Source organism: Hyperolius riggenbachi, chromosome 8, assembly GCF_040937935.1.
Source record: "Hyperolius riggenbachi isolate aHypRig1 chromosome 8, aHypRig1.pri, whole genome shotgun sequence".
In the NCBI taxonomy this organism is placed as follows: Eukaryota; Metazoa; Chordata; class Amphibia; order Anura; family Hyperoliidae; genus Hyperolius; species Hyperolius riggenbachi.
This window is the reverse complement of record NC_090653.1, coordinates 23,176,945-23,199,604: the sequence shown is the minus strand read 5'-3', so window position 1 is coordinate 23,199,604 and position 22,660 is coordinate 23,176,945. Positions and strand designations below refer to the sequence as shown.

General features: G+C 48.9%; 1 protein-coding gene and 1 long non-coding RNA gene across 5 annotated transcripts in view; one reads left to right on the top strand and one right to left on the bottom strand.

Moving 5' to 3' along the window:
* The window catches only part of LOC137528644 (sodium/hydrogen exchanger 2-like), a 66,277-nt gene extending 62,862 nt beyond the window's left edge, over positions 1-3,415 (top strand). Inside the window, exon 12 of the mRNA XM_068250056.1 lies at positions 1,968-3,415. Coding sequence (XP_068106157.1) covers positions 1,968-2,077 — 110 coding nt within the window. The 3' untranslated portion in view covers positions 2,078-3,415. The remainder of the gene's footprint in view (positions 1-1,967) is intronic.
* LOC137528648 (uncharacterized) overlaps positions 1-22,660 on the bottom strand; it is a 211,431-nt gene that overhangs the window by 114,496 nt on the left and 74,275 nt on the right. The gene's annotated exons all lie outside the window — the stretch shown is intronic.

Genomic DNA, 22,660 nt, shown 5'->3' with positions numbered 1-22,660 from the left:
TGCAATGATTCTCCGGTCCCCTGCAGTGGCTGAGTTTCGATTTGGGCAACAAAGCCAGTTCTTGTGCCAGATGTGCAGGCGACTTGCTCTGTCGCCGACAACGAAACTCAGCCACTCAGCCACTATTTTTTCCCAGTTCAATTTAGGTTCCCTTTAAAGAGAAACTCCAACCAAGAATTGAACTTTATCCCAATCAGTAGCTGATACCCCCTTCTACATGAGAAATCTATTACTTTTCACAAACAGACCATCAGGGGGCGCTGTATGACTGATATTGTGGTGAAACCCCTCCCACAAGAAACTCTGAGGACCGTGGTACTCCTGGCAGTTTCCTGTCTGTGAACCGTGTTGCATTGTGGGAAATAGCTGTTTACAGCTGTTTCCAACTGCCAAAACAGCATGCAGCAGCTACATCACCTGCCAGCAGTAAAAATGTCACCATGGAATAAATGTCAGAATGTAAACCAGGGATTTAAAAGATTTTATAATGGGCAAACACTGACTAAATCATTTATACATAATTATTGTGAAAATGAAGCACTTTTTTTATTACATTATTTTCAATGGAGTTCCTCTTTAAGGTATCCAATAAAAGATTCATTTTTTGCAAACAATTTTATTTTCGATAGACTCATTAAGATGAAAAAAATCCAACTTGCGCCCGTCTAAATAAGTGACGATCGTATCTATTTTAAAAAGTCTGCCAATGCTGATCAAAAATTTATTTCAGGAGACGATTGATAATGCGATTGTTCAGGAAGGATTGATTGGGTGGAATCTGATGGAAAATATGATCATTACCATGAATGGGCACCTTTTAATGTATTTTCAATGTGCGCTGCAACACCACCACATTGTTTAAATTGCTGCAATGCAGACATCCTCTTCTAGGTTCCGATCACATCAGAGCAGGATCATACACTAGGCAACCAAGGCAGGTGCCTGGGGCCTAGTGCATTTCAGGGGCCCTAAAGCCACTTTCTTTGACCACCCTCAGATTACCAAAAGAACCATAAAGATGAATCATAGATGTTACTTTGCCTAGGGCCCCATTTTACGTTAAAGGACAACTGAAGTGAGAGGGATATGGAGGCTGCTATAGTTATTCCCTTTTAACCTCCCTGGCGGTCTATTAAAAACCGCCAGGGGGCAGCGCAGCCGTTTTTTTTTTTGTAATTTTTTTTTTTTTTAAATCATGTAGCGAGCCCAGGGCTCGCTACATGATAGCCGCTGTGCAGCGGCATCCCCCCACCCTCTTCGATCGCCTCCGGCGATCAGGAAATCACGTTCAAAGAACGGAATCCCATTAAAAGAACGGGATTTCCTGGAGGGCTTCCCCCGTCGCCATGGCGGGATGACGTCACCGATGTCATCGACGTCGTGACTTTATCGGAAGTCCCGATCCACCCCTCAGCGCTGCCTGGCGCTTATAGGCCAGGCTGCGCAAGGGGTCTGGGGGGGGGGGGGGGGCGGTGGATAGAGGCGAATCAGCGCGGGGCGGTAGTGATCGGTGTGCTCACGCAGCTACCGCCAGGAAGGTTAAACAATACCAGTTGCCTGGAAGTCCTGCTGATCCTCTGCCTCTAATACTTTTAGCCATAGCCCCTGAACAAGCATGCAGCAGATCAGGTGTTTCTGACATTATTGTCAGATCTGACAAGACTAGCTGCATGCTTGTTTCTGGTATTAATCAGACACTACTGCAGCCAAATAGACCAGCATGGTTGCAAGGCAACTGTTATTGCTTAAAAGTAAATAAATATGGCAGCCTCCATATACTTCTCTTGTCCTTTAATCCATCTTTGGATCACATGATATGACATGTGATCGGGATTCAGAGGATGGAGTCAGTGTTGCAGTGCCACCTAGTGGTGGAAGAGGGGTGGTGGTAAAGACTCTCTTCAGGTTCCATGTTGTAATGGGTTTGTCACTTGTCCTCATTGTCTCCTATCTCTGTATCCTGACAGTTGGCGATCCGGCGGCTTGTGTAAAGTACAGCGTGAGGATGTCAGATGGCGAGGAGGACGTGGCTTTTCCCACGGATAACGAGGATGAGGTGATCGAGGAAGAGGACTGAGGCTGCGGCAGAAATCCCAGCAATATCCTGAAGATTAACCGCCTTGCCCCGAAGACCAGAGAGCGATCTCCAGACATTACCCCGAACTCTGCACACAATGATAATCCCCGAGCAGGATATCCCCACCCGACATACCCTCACCTACCCCCGGCCTGGAGATTACTGTGCTGGGAAAGAAGACCTGTCTCCAGCAACCATCCCCAGCCACCAGGGGCCGAACCACACCCCAGGAATTCACCAAGATCCTGGGATATCACTGAGGACCTACATAACCATTCCAGCCAAACATACAAACTGTGTACCTAGATAAAAACATAAAGGGCTCGTTTCCATGTTATGTAACACAGAGCAGCGCGGCTCTGCATTGCGTGTCACTATCAGGGGGCGGAGCTCTGCTGTCCCTGCGATCGCATTTCCATAAGCACGACTAAAAGCGCGCTATATGGAAAGGAGTCCTTAAGGTTTTTACTTACCAGGGGTTTCTTCCAGCCCCCTGTGGTCTGTGTGCTCTGTCGCCGCCCTCCTGGTCCCCTCGGTTGCACTGCTATAAGCCCCGTAGTATCCACCACTCTGCTGAGTGCTACTGCGCATGCGCAGTCCCAGCCGTACGCACCATCCAATGGCCGGGAGCATTCTGTGAATGCGCAGTTCGTTAAGACTGTAACTGCGCCTGGACAAAACCCGCGACTGGATGGCGAGTGTGGCCAGGACCGTGCATGGACAGTGGCCCACAAACCCAGCTGAACCGTGAGCCTCAGGCCCAGTTCACATTAATTAAAAAACGGTCCATTCCCGGATTAAAAGAGAACAGATCGTAACCGATGGGAACGGATCCATTGGTAACCTATGGCTATGTTCACATGGGTCCGTTCAAACGCATCCGTTCCACACGATCCGCTGAACGGACCGCAACTTCTCCCCTGCAGCAATTTTTCCGGACCGCTGGGCCCAGCGGAACGGAAATGGAAGCTGAAGCACTGCATTGGGGGCAATGAGAAAACTGAACGTTTCTTCACACTAATGAAGAAACAGACCGTTCTTAAGCTGGCCACTAACGGTCCAATTTCTAGCGAAAAATCGTTCGAGCGATCAGAAATTCTGATCGGATTGGTTGTAAATGATCTCCATTGGTGGACACAATCGATTATGAACGAGTGAAAAAAATGTCGCCCGAATGAATTTTCGTCGAACGAAAATTTGGATTTTCTTGGTGGTCGTGATAGATAGGAAGCAAAGATTGGTTAGTTGATGGTGTAGTGAACGATTTTTCGTCCGATCAGAATTTCTGATCGCTCGAACGATTTTTCGCTAGAAATTAGACTGTTAGTGGCCAGCTTAACGGGGAAAATACACTTTGGGGGTTTCAGTCTTGGGAGGGGGGGGGGGGGGGGGGGGACTTGGGGAAACTGAATGGAAGCAACGGAACAGCAACGAAGTGAAAACGGAACCAATTGACCGGTGATCAGATCCGCTTTCACGGATCCGTTTTCCACTACAACGCAAGTGCGAACCCGGGTCTTACAGTGCCACAATGAAGAGAACCAGACGGACATCAAGGGAGCAGAAGGACTGCAGGGGGATGGAGGATGAAGCCCCAGGGAAGTACAAATCTTTCCACCCTCCCTTTTGTCTCAGGTCTCTGATAAGGATCTCACACATTATGTGATTTTCCATCGAGCGATTAAGTGATCGACTTTATTGGGCAATTAAAAACAGTGTGTTAAATTGAAAATCGATCAACAAGAGGCCCACACACTGCAAGTGGTATCCTGGCAATTCTCCTTCACTAACCGATCTGAACGATGCTGTGCCTCCATGCTCTGACACCAAAAATCAATGTCCGTGTTGATCAAAAAGCTTCAGCATAAGTTGTGCACAAATTATCCCTACTAGACTCTCCCACGGCGGCGATGGGCCCCCATGGGAGAGAACCTAACCAATAGTCTAACAGTGAAGCAATTTTCACTGTTTGAACATGCTTCACTATTTGATATGCTTCACTGTTAGACTAGTGGTTAGGTCTCTCCCATGGGGGCCCGTCACCGCCGTGGGAGAGTCTAGTAGTGATAATTTGTGCACAACTTATGCTGAAGCTTAAGCCCTCCTTTACTGTACCTGTTTTTAATGCAAGGTGTGCATACCTCCCAACTTTTTGAGATGAGAAAAAGGGACACTTAAGCCACGTCCCTGCCACACCCCTGGCCACACCCTCACCACGCCTCAAGTCACACATACGATAAAGATTTCATAAGAAAAATATGTTGTTTTATAATTCAAACCACACTGGTCCTTCCTATCCTGGTTCATTTTCCTTCATTTTAACATTTTAAAATGAGTAATATATCAATTTAAAGGATGGGAATAAAGTTTAGAGTCAATCGAACACATTTTTAGTATAGAAATATATATATTTACCTAGAAAGAGGGACAAAGTCCTGAAAGAGGGACAAATGAGGAGGAAAGAGGGACAGAGGGACAGCGCTCCCAAAAAGGGACTGTCCCTCCAAAAAAGGGACAGTTGGGAGCTATAGGTGTGTAATCTGCCCGTTATTCGAGCTCTGGATACTTGTGCAGGTAGTCAATTCAGGTGCAGCATCTGTTTGGAAGCGCTGTCATTTCCTTCTGCTGTACAAAATTGCCTTGTGGATGATCCGGGTCTGTATGCGTCCCTCTGTACCTCCCTCTGTCCCACTTTGTGCCTCCCTTAGTCCCCTTGTCCCACTATCTGTTCCTGACCCCTCCTACACTCCCCTCGTCCAGTGTGTCCAGGCAGAGTATAGTGCAGCAGTGCTCTCCCCTCCCCTTTGGAGTCCAGCGCTGTTCCTGTGTGAACATCCTGTTTTCTGCTCCCTCTAGTGCTGGCTCTCTTCATATAGTGTGTAATCATGCTACATGTGCTAGGAGATGCTGGGCACTAGGGCAAGTGGTGAGTGGACAGGCGAAAGCACAGCACTGGACTTCAGTGGAGAGGTGAGAGCGCTGCTTCTTCTGCACTATACTCTGCATTTACACACTAAGCTGGGGTAGTACAAGAAGTGGGGGGTGCAACAAAATGCGACAGGATCGGCAGGTTGTCTGTATCTCTGGGACTCCCTCTGCATCCACCCTATAAGGCACATGGTTTATATTCTTCTATTCTTTAGTGTGTGGTGGTTTGTTCGTTTTTCCTTTCGGGGGGAAAATCTGCCCAGAACTGACACTTGTCATTATATATGCTGTATGACCTTTGTTCCCCTGTTTGACCCCAGCTGCTGCCTTTGCTCTTTCTGAAAATGTTGTGTCAGAGGAAGGCACTGCCGGCTTCTCCTCTAAGTGGAGTGGTTCCTTACCTCTGCTCAGACCTGTGAACGACACCAAATTCCTGTCTGCTTAGAGTACATCTGGGGTGAAAAATAAACTAATGAAATAAATGATTTTATCTATCTTCCTTCTCCTAAAAATTACTTTTTAAGATATTCCACAGTTGTTTTTTTATGTTTAAATCTACTTTTTAAGTTTTTACTGTTTTTTATGACACATTCATGAAGTATGCCAGAGCTAAAATCTATGAACTATTGACCCTTTTTAGCTCTTTCCTGCTCTCAGAAGCCATTTTCTGCTAGGAAAGTGCTTTATAATTGGAATTTCTTATCAGTGAGGATCACACTGTAGTCACTTCCTGTCTGAGTCAGGACTGAGTCAGCCACTTACATACCTGATATTTAAAGGGGAACTGAAGTAAGAGGTATACGGAGGCTGCCATATTTATTTCCTTTTAATCAATACCAGTTGCCTGGCAGCCCTGCTGGTCTATTTCTCTGCAGTAGTATCTGAATAACACCAGAAACAAGCATGCAGCTAGTCTTGTCAGATCTGACAATAATGTCAGAAACACCTGATCTGCTGCATGCTTGTTCAGGGGCTATGGCTAATAGTATTAGAGGCAGAGGATCAGCAGGGCTGCCAGGCAACTGGTATTGCTTAAAAGGAAATAAACATGGCAGCCTCCATATACCTTGCTCTTCAGTTCCCCTTTAACTCTTTCAGGCAGAGAAAGAAAAAAAGGAACACAGCATAGTTATTTGTGTTCTAGGCAGTATACATACACATGTCTGTTTCATCATGTCACATGTCACTTCGGGTATCCTTAAATCCCTAAACACAGTCGTAGAATAAAACTGGCTCTAGTCAAGCGCCCTCTGCAGAGCACCACATGGCATAGCAGACTGGAGAGCTGGCTTTCCTTTATCAAGATCTATTTTACTCCATAAAAATCTCCCCAAAATCACCCTTTACCTCCACTAAAAAAGCCAGAGAGGGGCGTAACTTTAAATCATGGGGCCCCCAGCAAAACTTTCATAAAGTCCCCCAACGTTCACACCCTTTCTCCTGCCTCCCCCTGGTGACCCTCACAGCCTGGGGGCCCATCTTACAAGAGTCATCAAACAAGTGTGGACAGCCCATCATGATCCTCACACTCATAACATGTGGAGCCACAAAACACCCGATCTGAAGGATGAGCACCTCTATTGGAGGAAGTGAAGTAGAAGTTGGGGCCCCCTTACAGCTCTGGGCCCCCCTGCGGTTGCAAGGGCTCCTCTACCATGCTTCACAGATATAAATACATAGATAAATAGACAGATAGCAGGGGGTGTAACTAGAAATCACTGGGCCCCCCAACGAAACTTTGGATGCCCCCCCTCCCCCCCATGTAAACTGAGAACTAATGTTACTCAGCTGGCTAGTGCACACTTGTATGTGTTTTCCCCTTGCAGATAGAAACAGACAGCAGGGAAGCACTGCAGGCATTTTCTCTATCAGTTACATTCGCTTCTGTGATAAAACGTGCATGTTTCACACATACAGACACACATGGGGCTTAATTCATTAAACCGTGATAACTCATATCACGGCCATTTTTGCGCGTATCTTCGCGTTTGCGCATGATCAATGATTTTCTCTCTGTGTTTTTACCTGTCAGTCCCTCAGGACAGGGAAAAGAAACTTCTACCCCCACAGGGCCCCCTGCAGCTGCATCCTTTGCAGGGTCTATAGTTACACCCCGATAGATAGATAGATAGATAGATAGATAGATAGATAGACACTGTAGATAGATAGATAGATAGATAGATAGATAGATAGATAGGATAGATAGATAGATACGATAGATAGATAGATAGATAGATAGATAGATAGATAGATAGATAGATAGATAGATAGATAGATAGATAGATAGACACTGTAGATAGATAGATAGATAGATAGATAGATAGATAGATAGATAGATAGATAGATAGATAGATAGATAGATAGATAGATAGATAGATAGATAGATAGATACGATAGATAGATAGATAGATAGATAGATAGATAGATAGATAGACACTGTAGATAGATAGATAGATAGATAGATAGATAGATAGATACGATAGATAGATAGATACGATAGATAGATAGATAGATAGATACGATAGATAGATAGATAGATAGGAGATTAATAGACACGATAGATAGATAGATAGATAGATAGATAGATAGATAGATAGATAGATAGATTTGATTCTGCCAGGAAAGACCAGCTTGTCGGTGGTAAATTTCCCTAACAAGTAATAAATGATGGCAGAATAACAGCATAAGACACGGGAAGATAGGAGACAACAGTAAACACATAACAAGACTGTAAAATAAAGCATATTGCTTATTAACACCCAATTAGTGGAGGCTTCGTTCATTATCTTTACGAGGGACGCGGCTGCATCCGGCGAGGAGAGAGAGGAGTATGAGCCTGATCTATATTCTAAGCCTGATCTAGCGAGTATTATAAGCCTGAATCCCGGCCTCTGTATCACACACCTGCTGCATAAGCCTGAATCCCAGCCTCTATCATACACCTGCTGCATAAGCCTGAATCCCAGCCTCTATATCACACATCTGCTACATAAGCCTGAATCCCAGCCTCTATATCACACATCTGCTACATAAGCCTGAATCCCGGCCTCTATATCACACATCTGCTACATAAGCCTGAATCCCAGCCTCAATATCACACGCCTGCTGCATAAGCCTGAATCCCAGCCTCTATATCATACACCTGCTGCATAAGCCTGAATCCCAGCCTCTATATCACACATCTGCTGCATAAGCCTGAATCCCAGCCTCAATATCACACGCCTGCTGCATAAGCCTGAATCCCAGCCTCTATATCACACACCTGCTGCATAAGCCTGAATCCCAGCCTCTATATTATATACCTGCTGCATAAGCCTGAATCCCAGCCTCTATATCACACACCTGCTGCATAAGCCTGAATCCCAGCCTCTATATCACACACCTGCTGCATAAGCCTGAATCCCAGCCTCTATCATACGCCTGCTGCATAAGCCTGAATCCCAGCCTCTATATCATATACCTGCTGCATAAGCCCGAATCCCGGCCTCTATCATACGCCTGCTGCATAAGCCTGAATCCCAGCCTCTATATCACACATCTGCTGCATAAGCCTGAATCCCGGCCTCTATATCATACACCTGCTGCATAAGCCTGAATTCCAGCCTCTATATCACACACCTGCTGCATAAGCCTGAATTCCAGCCTCTATATCACACACCTGCTGCATAAGCCTGAATCCCAGCCTCTGTATCACACGCCTGCTGCATAAGCCTGAATCCTGGCCTCTATATCATACACCTGCTGCATAAGCCTGAATCCCAGCCTCTGTATCACACACCTGCTGCATAAGCCTGAATCCCGGCCTCTATATCACACACCTGCTGCATAAGCCTGAATCCCAGCCTCTGTATCACACGCCTGCTGCATAAGCCTGAATCCCAGCCTCTATATCATACACCTGCTGCATAAGCCTGAATCCCGGCCTCTGTATCATACGCCTGCTGCATAAGCCTGAATCCCAGCCTCTATATCACACACCTGCTGCATAAGCCTGAGTCCCAGCCTCTATATCATACACCTGCTGCATAAGCCTGAATCCCAGCCTCTATATCACACACCTGCTGCATAAGCCTGAATCCCAGCCTCTATATCACACACCTGCTGCATAAGCCTGAATCCCGGCCTCTATATCACACACCTGCTGCATAAGCCTGAATTCCAGCCTCTATATCATACGCCTGCTGCATAAGCCTGAATCCCAGCCTCTATATCACACGCCTGCTGCATAAGCCTGAATCCCAGCCTCTATATCACACACCTGCTGCATAAGCCTGAATCCCAGCCTCTATATCACACACCTGCTGCATAAGCCTGAATCCCAGCCTCTATATCATATACCTGCTGCATAAGCCTGAATCCCGGCCTCTATATCATACACCTGCTGCATAGGCCTGAATCCCGGCCTCTGTATCATACGCCTGCTGCATAAGCCTGAATCCCAGCCTCTATATCATACACCTGCTGCATAGGCCTGAATCCCAGCCTCTATATCATATACCTGCTGCATAAGCCTGAATCCCAGCCTCTATATCACACGCCTGCTGCATAAGCCTGAATCGCAGCCTCTATATCATACACCTGCTGCATAAGCCTGAATCCCAGCCTCTATATCACACGCCTGCTGCATAAGCCTGAATCCCAGCCTCTATATCACACACCTGCTGCATAAGCCTGAATCCCAGCCTCTATATCACACGCCTGCTGCATAAGCCTGAATCCCAGCCTCTATATCACACACCTGCTGCATAAGCCTGAATCCCAGCCTCTGTATCACACGCCTGCTGCATAAGCCTGAATCCCAGCCTCTATATCACACACCTGCTGCATAAGCCTGAATTCCAGCCTCTATATCATACACCTGCTGCATAAGCCTGAATCCCAGCCTCTATATCATACACCTGCTGCATAAGCCTGAATCCCAGCCTCTATATCACACGCCTGCTGCATAAGCCTGAATCCCGGCCTCTATCATACGCCTGCTGCATAAGCCTGAATCCCAGCCTCTGTATCATACACCTGCTGCATAAGCCTGAATCCCAGCCTCTGTATCACACGCCTGCTGCATAAGCCTGAATCCCAGCCTCTATATCATACACCTGCTGCATAAGCCTGAATCCCGGCCTCTGTATCATACGCCTGCTGCATAAGCCTGAATCCCAGCCTCTGTATCACACGCCTGCTGCATAAGCCTGAATCCCAGCCTCTATATCACACACCTGCTGCATAAGCCTGAATCCCGGCCTCTGTATCACACACCTGCTGCATAAGCCTGAATCCCGGCCTCTATATCACACACCTGCTGCATAAGCCTGAATTCCAGCCTCTATATCATACGCCTGCTGCATAAGCCTGAATCCCAGCCTCTATATCACACGCCTGCTGCATAAGCCTGAATCCCAGCCTCTATATCATATACCTGCTGCATAAGCCTGAATCCCGGCCTCTATATCATACACCTGCTGCATAGGCCTGAATCCCGGCCTCTGTATCATACGCCTGCTGCATAAGCCTGAATCCCAGCCTCTATATCATACACCTGCTGCATAGGCCTGAATCCCAGCCTCTATATCATATACCTGCTGCATAAGCCTGAATCCCAGCCTCTATATCACACGCCTGCTGCATAAGCCTGAATCGCAGCCTCTATATCATACACCTGCTGCATAAGCCTGAATCCCAGCCTCTATATCACACGCCTGCTGCATAAGCCTGAATCCCAGCCTCTATATCACACACCTGCTGCATAAGCCTGAATCCCAGCCTCTATATCACACGCCTGCTGCATAAGCCTGAATCCCAGCCTCTATATCACACACCTGCTGCATAAGCCTGAATCCCAGCCTCTATATCACACACCTGCTGCATAAGCCTGAATTCCAGCCTCTATATCATACGCCTGCTGCATAAGCCTGAATCCCAGCCTCTATATCACACGCCTGCTGCATAAGCCTGAATCCCAGCCTCTGTATCACACGCCTGCTGCATAAGCCTGAATCCCAGCCTCTATATCATACGCCTGCTGCATAAGCCTGAATCCCAGCCTCTATCATACGCCTGCTGCATAAGCCTGAATCCCAGCCTCTATATCACACACCTGCTGCATAAGCCTGAATCCCAGCCTCTATATCACACACCTGCTGCATAAGCCTGAATTCCAGCCTCTATATCACACACCTGCTGCATAAGCCTGAATTCCAGCCTCTATATCACACACCTGCTGCATAAGCCTGAATCCCAGCCTCTGTATCACACACCTGCTGCATAAGCCTGAATCCCAGCCTCTATATCATATACCTGCTGCATAAGCCTGAATCCCGGCCTCTATATCACACACCTGCTGCATAAGCCTGAATCCCAGCCTCTGTATCACACACCTGCTGCATAAGCCTGAATCCCAGCCTCTATATCATATACCTGCTGCATAAGCCTGAATCCCGGCCTCTATATCATACACCCGCTGCATAAGCCTGAATCCCAGCCTCTATATCACACACCTGCTGCATAAGCCTGAATCCCAGCCTCTATATCATACACCTGCTGCATAAGCCTGAATCCCAGCCTCTATATCACACGCCTGCTGCATAAGCCTGAATCCCAGCCTCTATATCACACGCCTGCTGCATAAGCCTGAATCCCAGCCTCTATATCACACGCCTGCTGCATAAGCCTGAATCCCAGCCTCTATATCACACACCTGCTGCATAAGCCTGAATCCCAGCCTCTATATCATACACCTGCTGCATAAGCCTGAATCCCAGCCTCTGTATCACACGCCTGCTGCATAAGCCTGAATCCCGGCCTCTATATCATACACCTGCTGCATAAGCCTGAATCCCAGCCTCTGTATCACACGCCTGCTGCATAAGCCTGAATCCCAGCCTCTATATCATACGCCTGCTGCATAAACCTGAATCCCAGCCTCTATATCACACACCTGCTGCATAAGCCTGAATCCCAGCCTCTATATCACACGCCTGCTGCATAAGCCTGAATCCCAGCCTCTATATCACACACCTGCTGCATAAGCCTGAATCCCAGCCTCTGTATCACACGCCTGCTGCATAAGCCTGAATCCCAGCCTCTATATCACACACCTGCTGCATAAGCCTGAATTCCAGCCTCTATATCATACACCTGCTGCATAAGCCTGAATCCCAGCCTCTGTATCATACACCTGCTGCATAAGCCTGAATCCCAGCCTCTGTATCACACGCCTGCTGCATAAGCCTGAATCCCAGCCTCTATATCATACACCTGCTGCATAAGCCTGAATCCCGGCCTCTGTATCATACGCCTGCTGCATAAGCCTGAATCCCAGCCTCTGTATCACACGCCTGCTGCATAAGCCTGAATCCCAGCCTCTATATCACACACCTGCTGCATAAGCCTGAATCCCGGCCTCTGTATCACACACCTGCTGCATAAGCCTGAATCCCGGCCTCTATATCACACACCTGCTGCATAAGCCTGAATTCCAGCCTCTATATCATACGCCTGCTGCATAAGCCTGAATCCCAGCCTCTATATCACACGCCTGCTGCATAAGCCTGAATCCCGGCCTCTATATCACACACCTGCTGCATAAGCCTGAATCCCAGCCTCTATATCACACACCTGCTGCATAAGCCTGAATCCCAGCCTCTGTATCATACGCCTGCTGCATAAGCCTGAATCCCAGCCTCTATATCATACACCTGCTGCATAGGCCTGAATCCCAGCCTCTGTATCATACACCTGCTGCATAAGCCTGAGTCCCGGCCTCTATATCACACGCCTGCTGCATAAGCCTGAATCCCAGCCTCTGTATCACACACCTGCTGCATAAGCCTGAGTCCCGGCCTCTATATCATACGCCTGCTGCATAAGCCTGAATCCCAGCCTCTATATCACACATCTGCTGCATAAGCCTGAATTCCAGCCTCTATATCACACACCTGCTGCATAAGCCTGAATTCCAGCCTCTATATCACACGCCTGCTGCATAAGCCTGAATCCCAGCCTCTATATCACACACCTGCTGCATAAGCCTGAGTCCCGGCCTCTGTATCACACACCTGCTGCATAAGCCTGAATCCCAGCCTCTATCATACGCCTGCTGCATAAGCCTGAGTCCCGGCCTCTGTATCACACACCTGCTGCATAAGCCTGAGTCCCGGCCTCTGTATCACACACCTGCTGCATAAGCCTGAATCCCAGCCTCTATCATACGCCTGCTGCATAAGCCTGAGTCCCGGCCTCTGTATCACACACCTGCTGCATAAGCCTGAATCCCAGCCTCTATATCACACATCTGCTGCATAAGCCTGAATCCCAGCCTCTATATCACACATCTGCTGCATAAGCCTGAATCCCAGCCTCTATATCACACACCTGCTGCATAAGCCTGAATCCCAGCCTCTATATCACACACCTGCTGCATAAGCCTGAATTCCAGCCTCTATATCACACACCTGCTGCATAAGCCTGAATTCCAGCCTCTATATCACACGCCTGCTGCATAAGCCTGAATCCCAGCCTCTATATCACACACCTGCTGCATAAGCCTGAATCCCAGCCTCTATATCATACGCCTGCTGCATAAGCCTGAATCCCAGCCTCTATATCACACGCCTGCTGCATAAGCCTGAATCCCAGCCTCTATATCACACACCTGCTGCATAAGCCTGAATCCCAGCCTCTGTATCACACACCTGCTGCATAAGCCTGAGTCCCGGCCTCTATATCATACGCCTGCTGCATAAGCCTGAATCCCAGCCTCTATATCACACATCTGCTGCATAAGCCTGAATTCCAGCCTCTATATCACACACCTGCTGCATAAGCCTGAATTCCAGCCTCTATATCACACGCCTGCTGCATAAGCCTGAATCCCAGCCTCTGTATCACACACCTGCTGCATAAGCCTGAGTCCCGGCCTCTGTATCACACACCTGCTGCATAAGCCTGAATCCCAGCCTCTATCATACGCCTGCTGCATAAGCCTGAGTCCCGGCCTCTGTATCACACACCTGCTGCATAAGCCTGAATCCCAGCCTCTATATCACACATCTGCTGCATAAGCCTGAATCCCAGCCTCTATATCACACATCTGCTGCATAAGCCTGAATCCCAGCCTCTATATCACACACCTGCTGCATAAGCCTGAATCCCAGCCTCTGTATCACACACCTGCTGCATAAGCCTGAATCCCAGCCTCTGTATCACACGCCTGCTGCATAAGCCTGAATCCCAGCCTCTGTATCATACGCCTGCTGCATAAGCCTGAATTCCAGCCTCTATATCACACACCTGCTGCATAAGCCTGAATTCCAGCCTCTATATCACACACCTGCTGCATAAGCCTGAATTCCAGCCTCTATATCACACGCCTGCTGCATAAGCCTGAATCCCAGCCTCTGTATCACACACCTGCTGCATAAGCCTGAATCCCAGCCTCTATATCACACACCTGCTGCATAAGCCTGAATTCCAGCCTCTATATCATACACCTGCTGCATAAGCCTGAATTCCAGCCTCTATATCACACGCCTGCTGCATAAGCCTGAATTCCAGCCTCTATATCATACACCTGCTGCATAAGCCTGAATTCCAGCCTCTATATCACACGCCTGCTGCATAAGCCTGAATTCCAGCCTCTATATCATACACCTGCTGCATAAGCCTGAATCCCAGCCTCTATATCACACACCTGCTGCATAAGCCTGAATTCCAGCCTCTATATCACACACCTGCTGCATAAGCCTGAATTCCAGCCTCTATATCACACGCCTGCTGCATAAGCCTGAATCCCAGCCTCTATATCACACACCTGCTGCATAAGCCTGAATCCCAGCCTCTATATCATACGCCTGCTGCATAAGCCTGAATCCCAGCCTCTATATCACACGCCTGCTGCATAAGCCTGAATCCCAGCCTCTATCATACGCCTGCTGCATAAGCCTGAATCCCAGCCTCTATATCACACGCCTGCTGCATAAGCCTGAATCCCAGCCTCTATATCACACACCTGCTGCATAAGCCTGAATCCCAGCCTCTATATCATACACCTGCTGCATAAGCCTGAATCCCGGCCTCTATATCACACACCTGCTGCATAAGCCTGAATTCCAGCCTCTATATCATACGCCTGCTGCATAAGCCTGAATCCCAGCCTCTATATCACACGCCTGCTGCATAAGCCTGAATCCCAGCCTCTATATCACACACCTGCTGCATAAGCCTGAATCCCAGCCTCTATCACACACCTGCTGCATAAGCCTGAATTCCAGCCTCTATATCACACACCTGCTGCATAAGCCTGAATTCCAGCCTCTATATCATACGCCTGCTGCATAAGCCTGAATCCCAGCCTCTATATCACACGCCTGCTGCATAAGCCTGAATCCCAGCCTCTATATCACACACCTGCTGCATAAGCCTGAATCCCAGCCTCTATATCACACATCTGCTGCATAAGCCTGAATCCCAGCCTCTATATCACACACCTGCTGCATAAGCCTGAATCCCAGCCTCTATCATACGCCTGCTGCATAAGCCTGAATCCCAGCCTCTATATCATACACCTGCTGCATAAGCCTGAATTCCAGCCTCTATATCATACACCTGCTGCATAAGCCTGAATCCCAGCCTCTGTATCACACACCTGCTGCATAAGCCTGAATCCCAGCCTCTATATCATATACCTGCTGCATAAGCCTGAATCCCAGCCTCTGTATCACACACCTGCTGCATAAGCCTGAATTCCAGCCTCTATATCACACACCTGCTGCATAAGCCTGAATCCCAGCCTCTGTATCACACACCTGCTGCATAAGCCTGAGTCCCGGCCTCTGTATCACACACCTGCTGCATAAGCCTGAATCCCAGCCTCTATATCACACGCCTGCTGCATAAGCCTGAATCCCAGCCTCTATCATACGCCTGCTGCATAAGCCTGAATCCCGGCCTCTATATCACACGCCTGCTGCATAAGCCTGAATCCCAGCCTCTATATCACACGCCTGCTGCATAAGCCTGAATCCCAGCCTCTATATCACACGCCTGCTGCATAAGCCTGAATCCCAGCCTCTATATCACACACCTGCTGCATAAGCCTGAATCCCAGCCTCTATATCACACATCTGCTGCATAAGCCTGAATCCCAGCCTCTATATCACACACCTGCTGCATAAGCCTGAATTCCAGCCTCTATATCACACACCTGCTGCATAAGCCTGAATTCCAGCCTCTATATCACACGCCTGCTGCATAAGCCTGAATCCCAGCCTCTGTATCACACACCTGCTGCATAAGCCTGAGTCCCGGCCTCTGTATCACACACCTGCTGCATAAGCCTGAATCCCAGCCTCTATATCACACGCCTGCTGCATAAGCCTGAATCCCAGCCTCTATCATACGCCTGCTGCATAAGCCTGAATCCCAGCCTCTATCATACGCCTGCTGCATAAGCCTGAATCCCAGCCTCTATCATACGCCTGCTGCATAAGCCTGAATCCCAGCCTCTGTATCACACACCTGCTGCATAAGCCTGAATCCCAGCCTCTATATCACACACCTGCTGCATAAGCCTGAATCCCGGCCTCTATCATACGCCTGCTGCATAAGCCTGAATCCCAGCCTCTATCATACGCCTGCTGCATAAGCCTGAATCCCAGCCTCTGTATCACACACCTGCTGCATAAGCCTGAATCCCGGCCTCTATATCATACACCTGCTGCATAAGCCTGAATCCCAGCCTCTATATCATACGCCTGCTGCATAAGCCTGAATCCCAGCCTCTATATCACACACCTGCTGCATAAGCCTGAATCCCAGCCTCTGTATCACACACCTGCTGCATAAGCCTGAATCCCAGCCTCTATATCATACACCTGCTGCATAAGCCTGAATCCCAGCCTCTATATCATACGCCTGCTGCATAAGCCTGAGTCCCGGCCTCTATATCACACACCTGCTGCATAGGCCTGAATCCCAGCCTCTGTATCATACGCCTGCTGCATAAGCCTGAATCCCAGCCTCTGTATCACACGCCTGCTGCATAAGCCTGAATCCCGGCCTCTGTATCACACACCTGCTGCATAAGCCTGAATCCCGGCCTCTGTATCATATACCTGCTGCATAAGCCCGAATCCCGGCCTCTATATCATATACCTGCTGCATAAGCCCGAATCCCGGCCTCTATATCATATACCTGCTGCATAAGCCTGAATCTCAGCCTCTGTATCACACACCCGCTGCATAAGCCTGAATCCCAGCCTCTATATCATATACCTGCTGCATAAGCCTGAATCCCGGCCTCTATATCATACACCTGCTGCATAAGCCTGAATCCCAGCCTCTATATCACACACCTGCTGCATAAGCCTGAATCCCAGCCTCTGCATCACACACCTGCTGCATAAGCCTGAATCCCAGCCTCTATATCATACACCTGCTGCATAAGCCTGAATCCCAGCCTCTATATCATACGCCTGCTGCATAAGCCTGAGTCCCGGCCTCTATATCACACACCTGCTGCATAGGCCTGAATCCCAGCCTCTGTATCATACGCCTGCTGCATAAGCCTGAATCCCAGCCTCTGTATCACACGCCTGCTGCATAAGCCTGAATCCCGGCCTCTATATCATACGCCTGCTGCATAAGCCTGAATCCCAGCCTCTGTATCACACGCCTGCTGCATAAGCCTGAGTCCCAGCCTCTATATCACACACCTGCTGCATAAGCCTGAATCCCGGCCTCTGTATCATACGCCTGCTGCATAAGCCTGAATCCCAGCCTCTGTATCACACGCCTGCTGCATAAGCCTGAATCCCGGCCTCTATATCATACGCCTGCTGCATAAGCCTGAATCCCAGCCTCTGTATCACACGCCTGCTGCATAAGCCTGAATCCCAGCCTCTATATCACACACCTGCTGCATAAGCCTGAATCCCGGCCTCTGTATCATACGCCTGCTGCATAAGCCTGAATCCCAGCCTCTATCATACGCCTGCTGCATAAGCCTGAATCCCAGCCTCTGTATCACACGCCTGCTGCATAAGCCTGAATCCCAGCTTCTATCATACGCCTGCTGCATAAGCCTGAATCCCAGCCTCTATCATACGCCTGCTGCATAAGCCTGAATCCCAGCCTCTATCATACGCCTGCTGCATAAGCCTGAATCCCAGCCTCTATCATACGCCTGCTGCATAAGCCTGAATCCCAGCCTCTGTATCACACACCTGCTGCATAAGCCTGAATCCCAGCCTCTATATCATATACCTGCTGCATAAGCCTGAATCCCAGCCTCTATATCATACACCTGCTGCATAGGCCTGAATCCCAGCCTCTGTATCATACACCTGCTGCATAAGCCTGAATCCCAGCCTCTATATCATACGCCTGCTGCATAAGCCTGAGTCCCGGCCTCTATATCACACGCCTGCTGCATAAGCCTGAATCCCAGCCTCTATATCACACACCTGCTGCATAAGCCTGAATCCCGGCCTCTGTATCATACGCCTGCTGCATAAGCCTGAATCCCAGCCTCTATATCATACACCTGCTGCATAGGCCTGAATCCCAGCCTCTATATCATATACCTGCTGCATAAGCCTGAATCCCAGCCTCTATATCACACGCCTGCTGCATAAGCCTGAATCGCAGCCTCTATATCATACACCTGCTGCATAAGCCTGAATCCCAGCCTCTATATCACACGCCTGCTGCATAAGCCTGAATCCCAGCCTCTGTATCACACACCTGCTGCATAAGCCTGAATCCCGGCCTCTGTATCATATACCTGCTGCATAAGCCTGAATCCCGGCCTCTATATCATACACCTGCTGCATAAGCCTGAATCCCAGCCTCTGTATCACACGCCTGCTGCATAAGCCTGAATCCCAGCCTCTATATCATATACCTGCTGCATAAGCCTGAATCCCGGCCTCTATATCATACACCCGCTGCATAAGCCTGAATCCCAGCCTCTATATCATATACCTGCTGCATAAGCCTGAATCCCAGCCTCTATATCATACACCTGCTGCATAAGCCTGAATCCCAGCCTCTATATCATACACCTGCTGCATAAGCCTGAATCCCAGCCTCTATATCATACACCTGCTGCATAAGCCTGAATCCCAGCCTCTATCATACGCCTGCTGCATAAGCCTGAATCCCAGCCTCTATCATACGCCTGCTGCATAAGCCTGAATCCAAGCCTCTATCATACGCCTGCTGCATAAGCCTGAATCCCAGCCTCTGTATCACACACCTGCTGCATAAGCCTGAATCCCAGCCTCTATATCACACACCTGCTGCATAAGCCTGAATCCCAGCCTCTATCATACGCCTGCTGCATAAGCCTGAATCCCAGCCTCTATCATACGCCTGCTGCATAAGCCTGAATCCCAGCCTCTATCATACGCCTGCTGCATAAGCCTGAATCCCAGCCTCTGTATCACACACCTGCTGCATAAGCCTGAATCCCGGCCTCTATATCATACACCTGCTGCATAAGCCTGAATCTCAGCCTCTATATCATACGCCTGCTGCATAAGCCTGAATCCCAGCCTCTATATCACACACCTGCTGCATAAGCCTGAATCCCAGCCTCTGTATCACACACCTGCTGCATAAGCCTGAATCCCAGCCTCTATATCATACACCTGCTGCATAAGCCTGAATCCCAGCCTCTATATCATACGCCTGCTGCATAAGCCTGAGTCCCGGCCTCTATATCACACACCTGCTGCATAGGCCTGAATCCCAGCCTCTGTATCATACGCCTGCTGCATAAGCCTGAATCCCAGCCTCTGTATCACACGCCTGCTGCATAAGCCTGAATCCCGGCCTCTATATCATATGCCTGCTGCATAAGCCTGAATCCCAGCCTCTGTATCACACGCCTGCTGCATAAGCCTGAATCCCAGCCTCTATATCACACACCTGCTGCATAAGCCTGAATCCCGGCCTCTGTATCATACGCCTGCTGCATAAGCCTGAATCCCAGCCTCTATATCATATACCTGCTGCATAGGCCTGAATCCCAGCCTCTGTATCATACACCTGCTGCATAAGCCTGAATCCCAGCCTCTATATCATACGCCTGCTGCATAAGCCTGAGTCCCGGCCTCTATATCACACGCCTGCTGCATAAGCCTGAATCCCAGCCTCTATATCATACACCTGCTGCATAGGCCTGAATCCCAGCCTCTATATCATATACCTGCTGCATAAGCCTGAATCCCAGCCTCTATATCACACGCCTGCTGCATAAGCCTGAATCGCAGCCTCTATATCATACACCTGCTGCATAAGCCTGAATCCCAGCCTCTATATCACACGCCTGCTGCATAAGCCTGAATCCCAGCTTCTATATCACACGCCTGCTGCATAGGCCTGAATCCCAGCCTCTGTATCACACACCTGCTGCATAAGCCTGAATCCCGGCCTCTGTATCATATACCTGCTGCATAAGCCCGAATCCCGGCCTCTATATCATATACCTGCTGCATAAGCCCGAATCCCGGCCTCTATATCATATACCTGCTGCATAAGCCTGAATCTCAGCCTCTGTATCACACACCCGCTGCATAAGCCTGAATCCCAGCCTCTATATCATATACCTGCTGCATAAGCCTGAATCCCGGCCTCTATATCATACACCTGCTGCATAAGCCTGAATCCCAGCCTCTATATCACACACCTGCTGCATAAGCCTGAATCCCAGCCTCTGTATCACACACCTGCTGCATAAGCCTGAATCCCGGCCTCTATATCATACACCTGCTGCATAAGCCTGAATCCCAGCCTCTATATCATACGCCTGCTGCATAAGCCTGAGTCCCGGCCTCTATATCACACACCTGCTGCATAAGCCTGAATCCCAGCCTCTGTATCACACGCCTGCTGCATAAGCCTGAATCCCAGCCTCTATATCATATACCTGCTGCATAAGCCTGAATCCCGGCCTCTATATCATACACCTGCTGCATAAGCCTGAATCCCAGCCTCTGTATCACACGCCTGCTGCATAAGCCTGAATCCCAGCCTCTATATCATATACCTGCTGCATAAGCCTGAATCCCGGCCTCTATATCATACACCCGCTGCATAAGCCTGAATCCCAGCCTCTATATCACACACCTGCTGCATAAGCCTGAATCCCAGCCTCTATATCATACACCTGCTGCATAAGCCTGAATCCCAGCCTCTATATCATACACCTGCTGCATAAGCCTGAATCCCAGCCTCTATATCATACACCTGCTGCATAAGCCTGAATCCCAGCCTCTATCATACGCCTGCTGCATAAGCCTGAATCCCAGCCTCTATCATACGCCTGCTGCATAAGCCTGAATCCAAGCCTCTATCATACGCCTGCTGCATAAGCCTGAATCCCAGCCTCTATATCATACACCTGCTGCATAGGCCTGAATCCCAGCCTCTGTATCATACACCTGCTGCATAAGCCTGAATCCCAGCCTCTATATCATACGCCTGCTGCATAAGCCTGAGTCCCGGCCTCTATATCACACGCCTGCTGCATAAGCCTGAATCCCAGCCTCTATATCATATACCTGCTGCATAAGCCTGAATCCCAGCCTCTATATCACACGCCTGCTGCATAAGCCTGAATCGCAGCCTCTATATCATACACCTGCTGCATAAGCCTGAATCCCAGCCTCTATATCACACGCCTGCTGCATAAGCCTGAATCCCAGCTTCTATATCACACGCCTGCTGCATAGGCCTGAATCCCAGCCTCTGTATCACACACCTGCTGCATAAGCCTGAATCCCGGCCTCTGTATCATATACCTGCTGCATAAGCCCGAATCCCGGCCTCTATATCATATACCTGCTGCATAAGCCCGAATCCCGGCCTCTATATCATATACCTGCTGCATAAGCCTGAATCTCAGCCTCTGTATCACACACCCGCTGCATAAGCCTGAATCCCAGCCTCTATATCATATACCTGCTGCATAAGCCTGAATCCCGGCCTCTATATCATACACCTGCTGCATAAGCCTGAATCCCAGCCTCTATATCACACACCTGCTGCATAAGCCTGAATCCCAGCCTCTATATCACACACCTGCTGCATAAGCCTGAATCCCAGCCTCTGTATCACACACCTGCTGCATAAGCCTGAATCCCGGCCTCTATATCATACACCTGCTGCATAAGCCTGAATCCCAGCCTCTATATCATACGCCTGCTGCATAAGCCTGAGTCCCGGCCTCTATATCACACACCTGCTGCATAAGCCTGAATCCCAGCCTCTGTATCACACGCCTGCTGCATAAGCCTGAATCCCAGCCTCTATATCATATACCTGCTGCATAAGCCTGAATCCCGGCCTCTATATCATACACCTGCTGCATAGGCCTGAATCCCAGCCTCTGTATCACACGCCTGCTGCATAAGCCTGAATCCCAGCCTCTATATCATATACCTGCTGCATAAGCCTGAATCCCGGCCTCTATATCATACACCCGCTGCATAAGCCTGAATCCCAGCCTCTATATCATATACCTGCTGCATAAGCCTGAATCCCAGCCTCTATATCATACACCTGCTGCATAAGCCTGAATCCCAGCCTCTATATCATACACCTGCTGCATAAGCCTGAATCCCAGCCTCTATATCATACACCTGCTGCATAAGC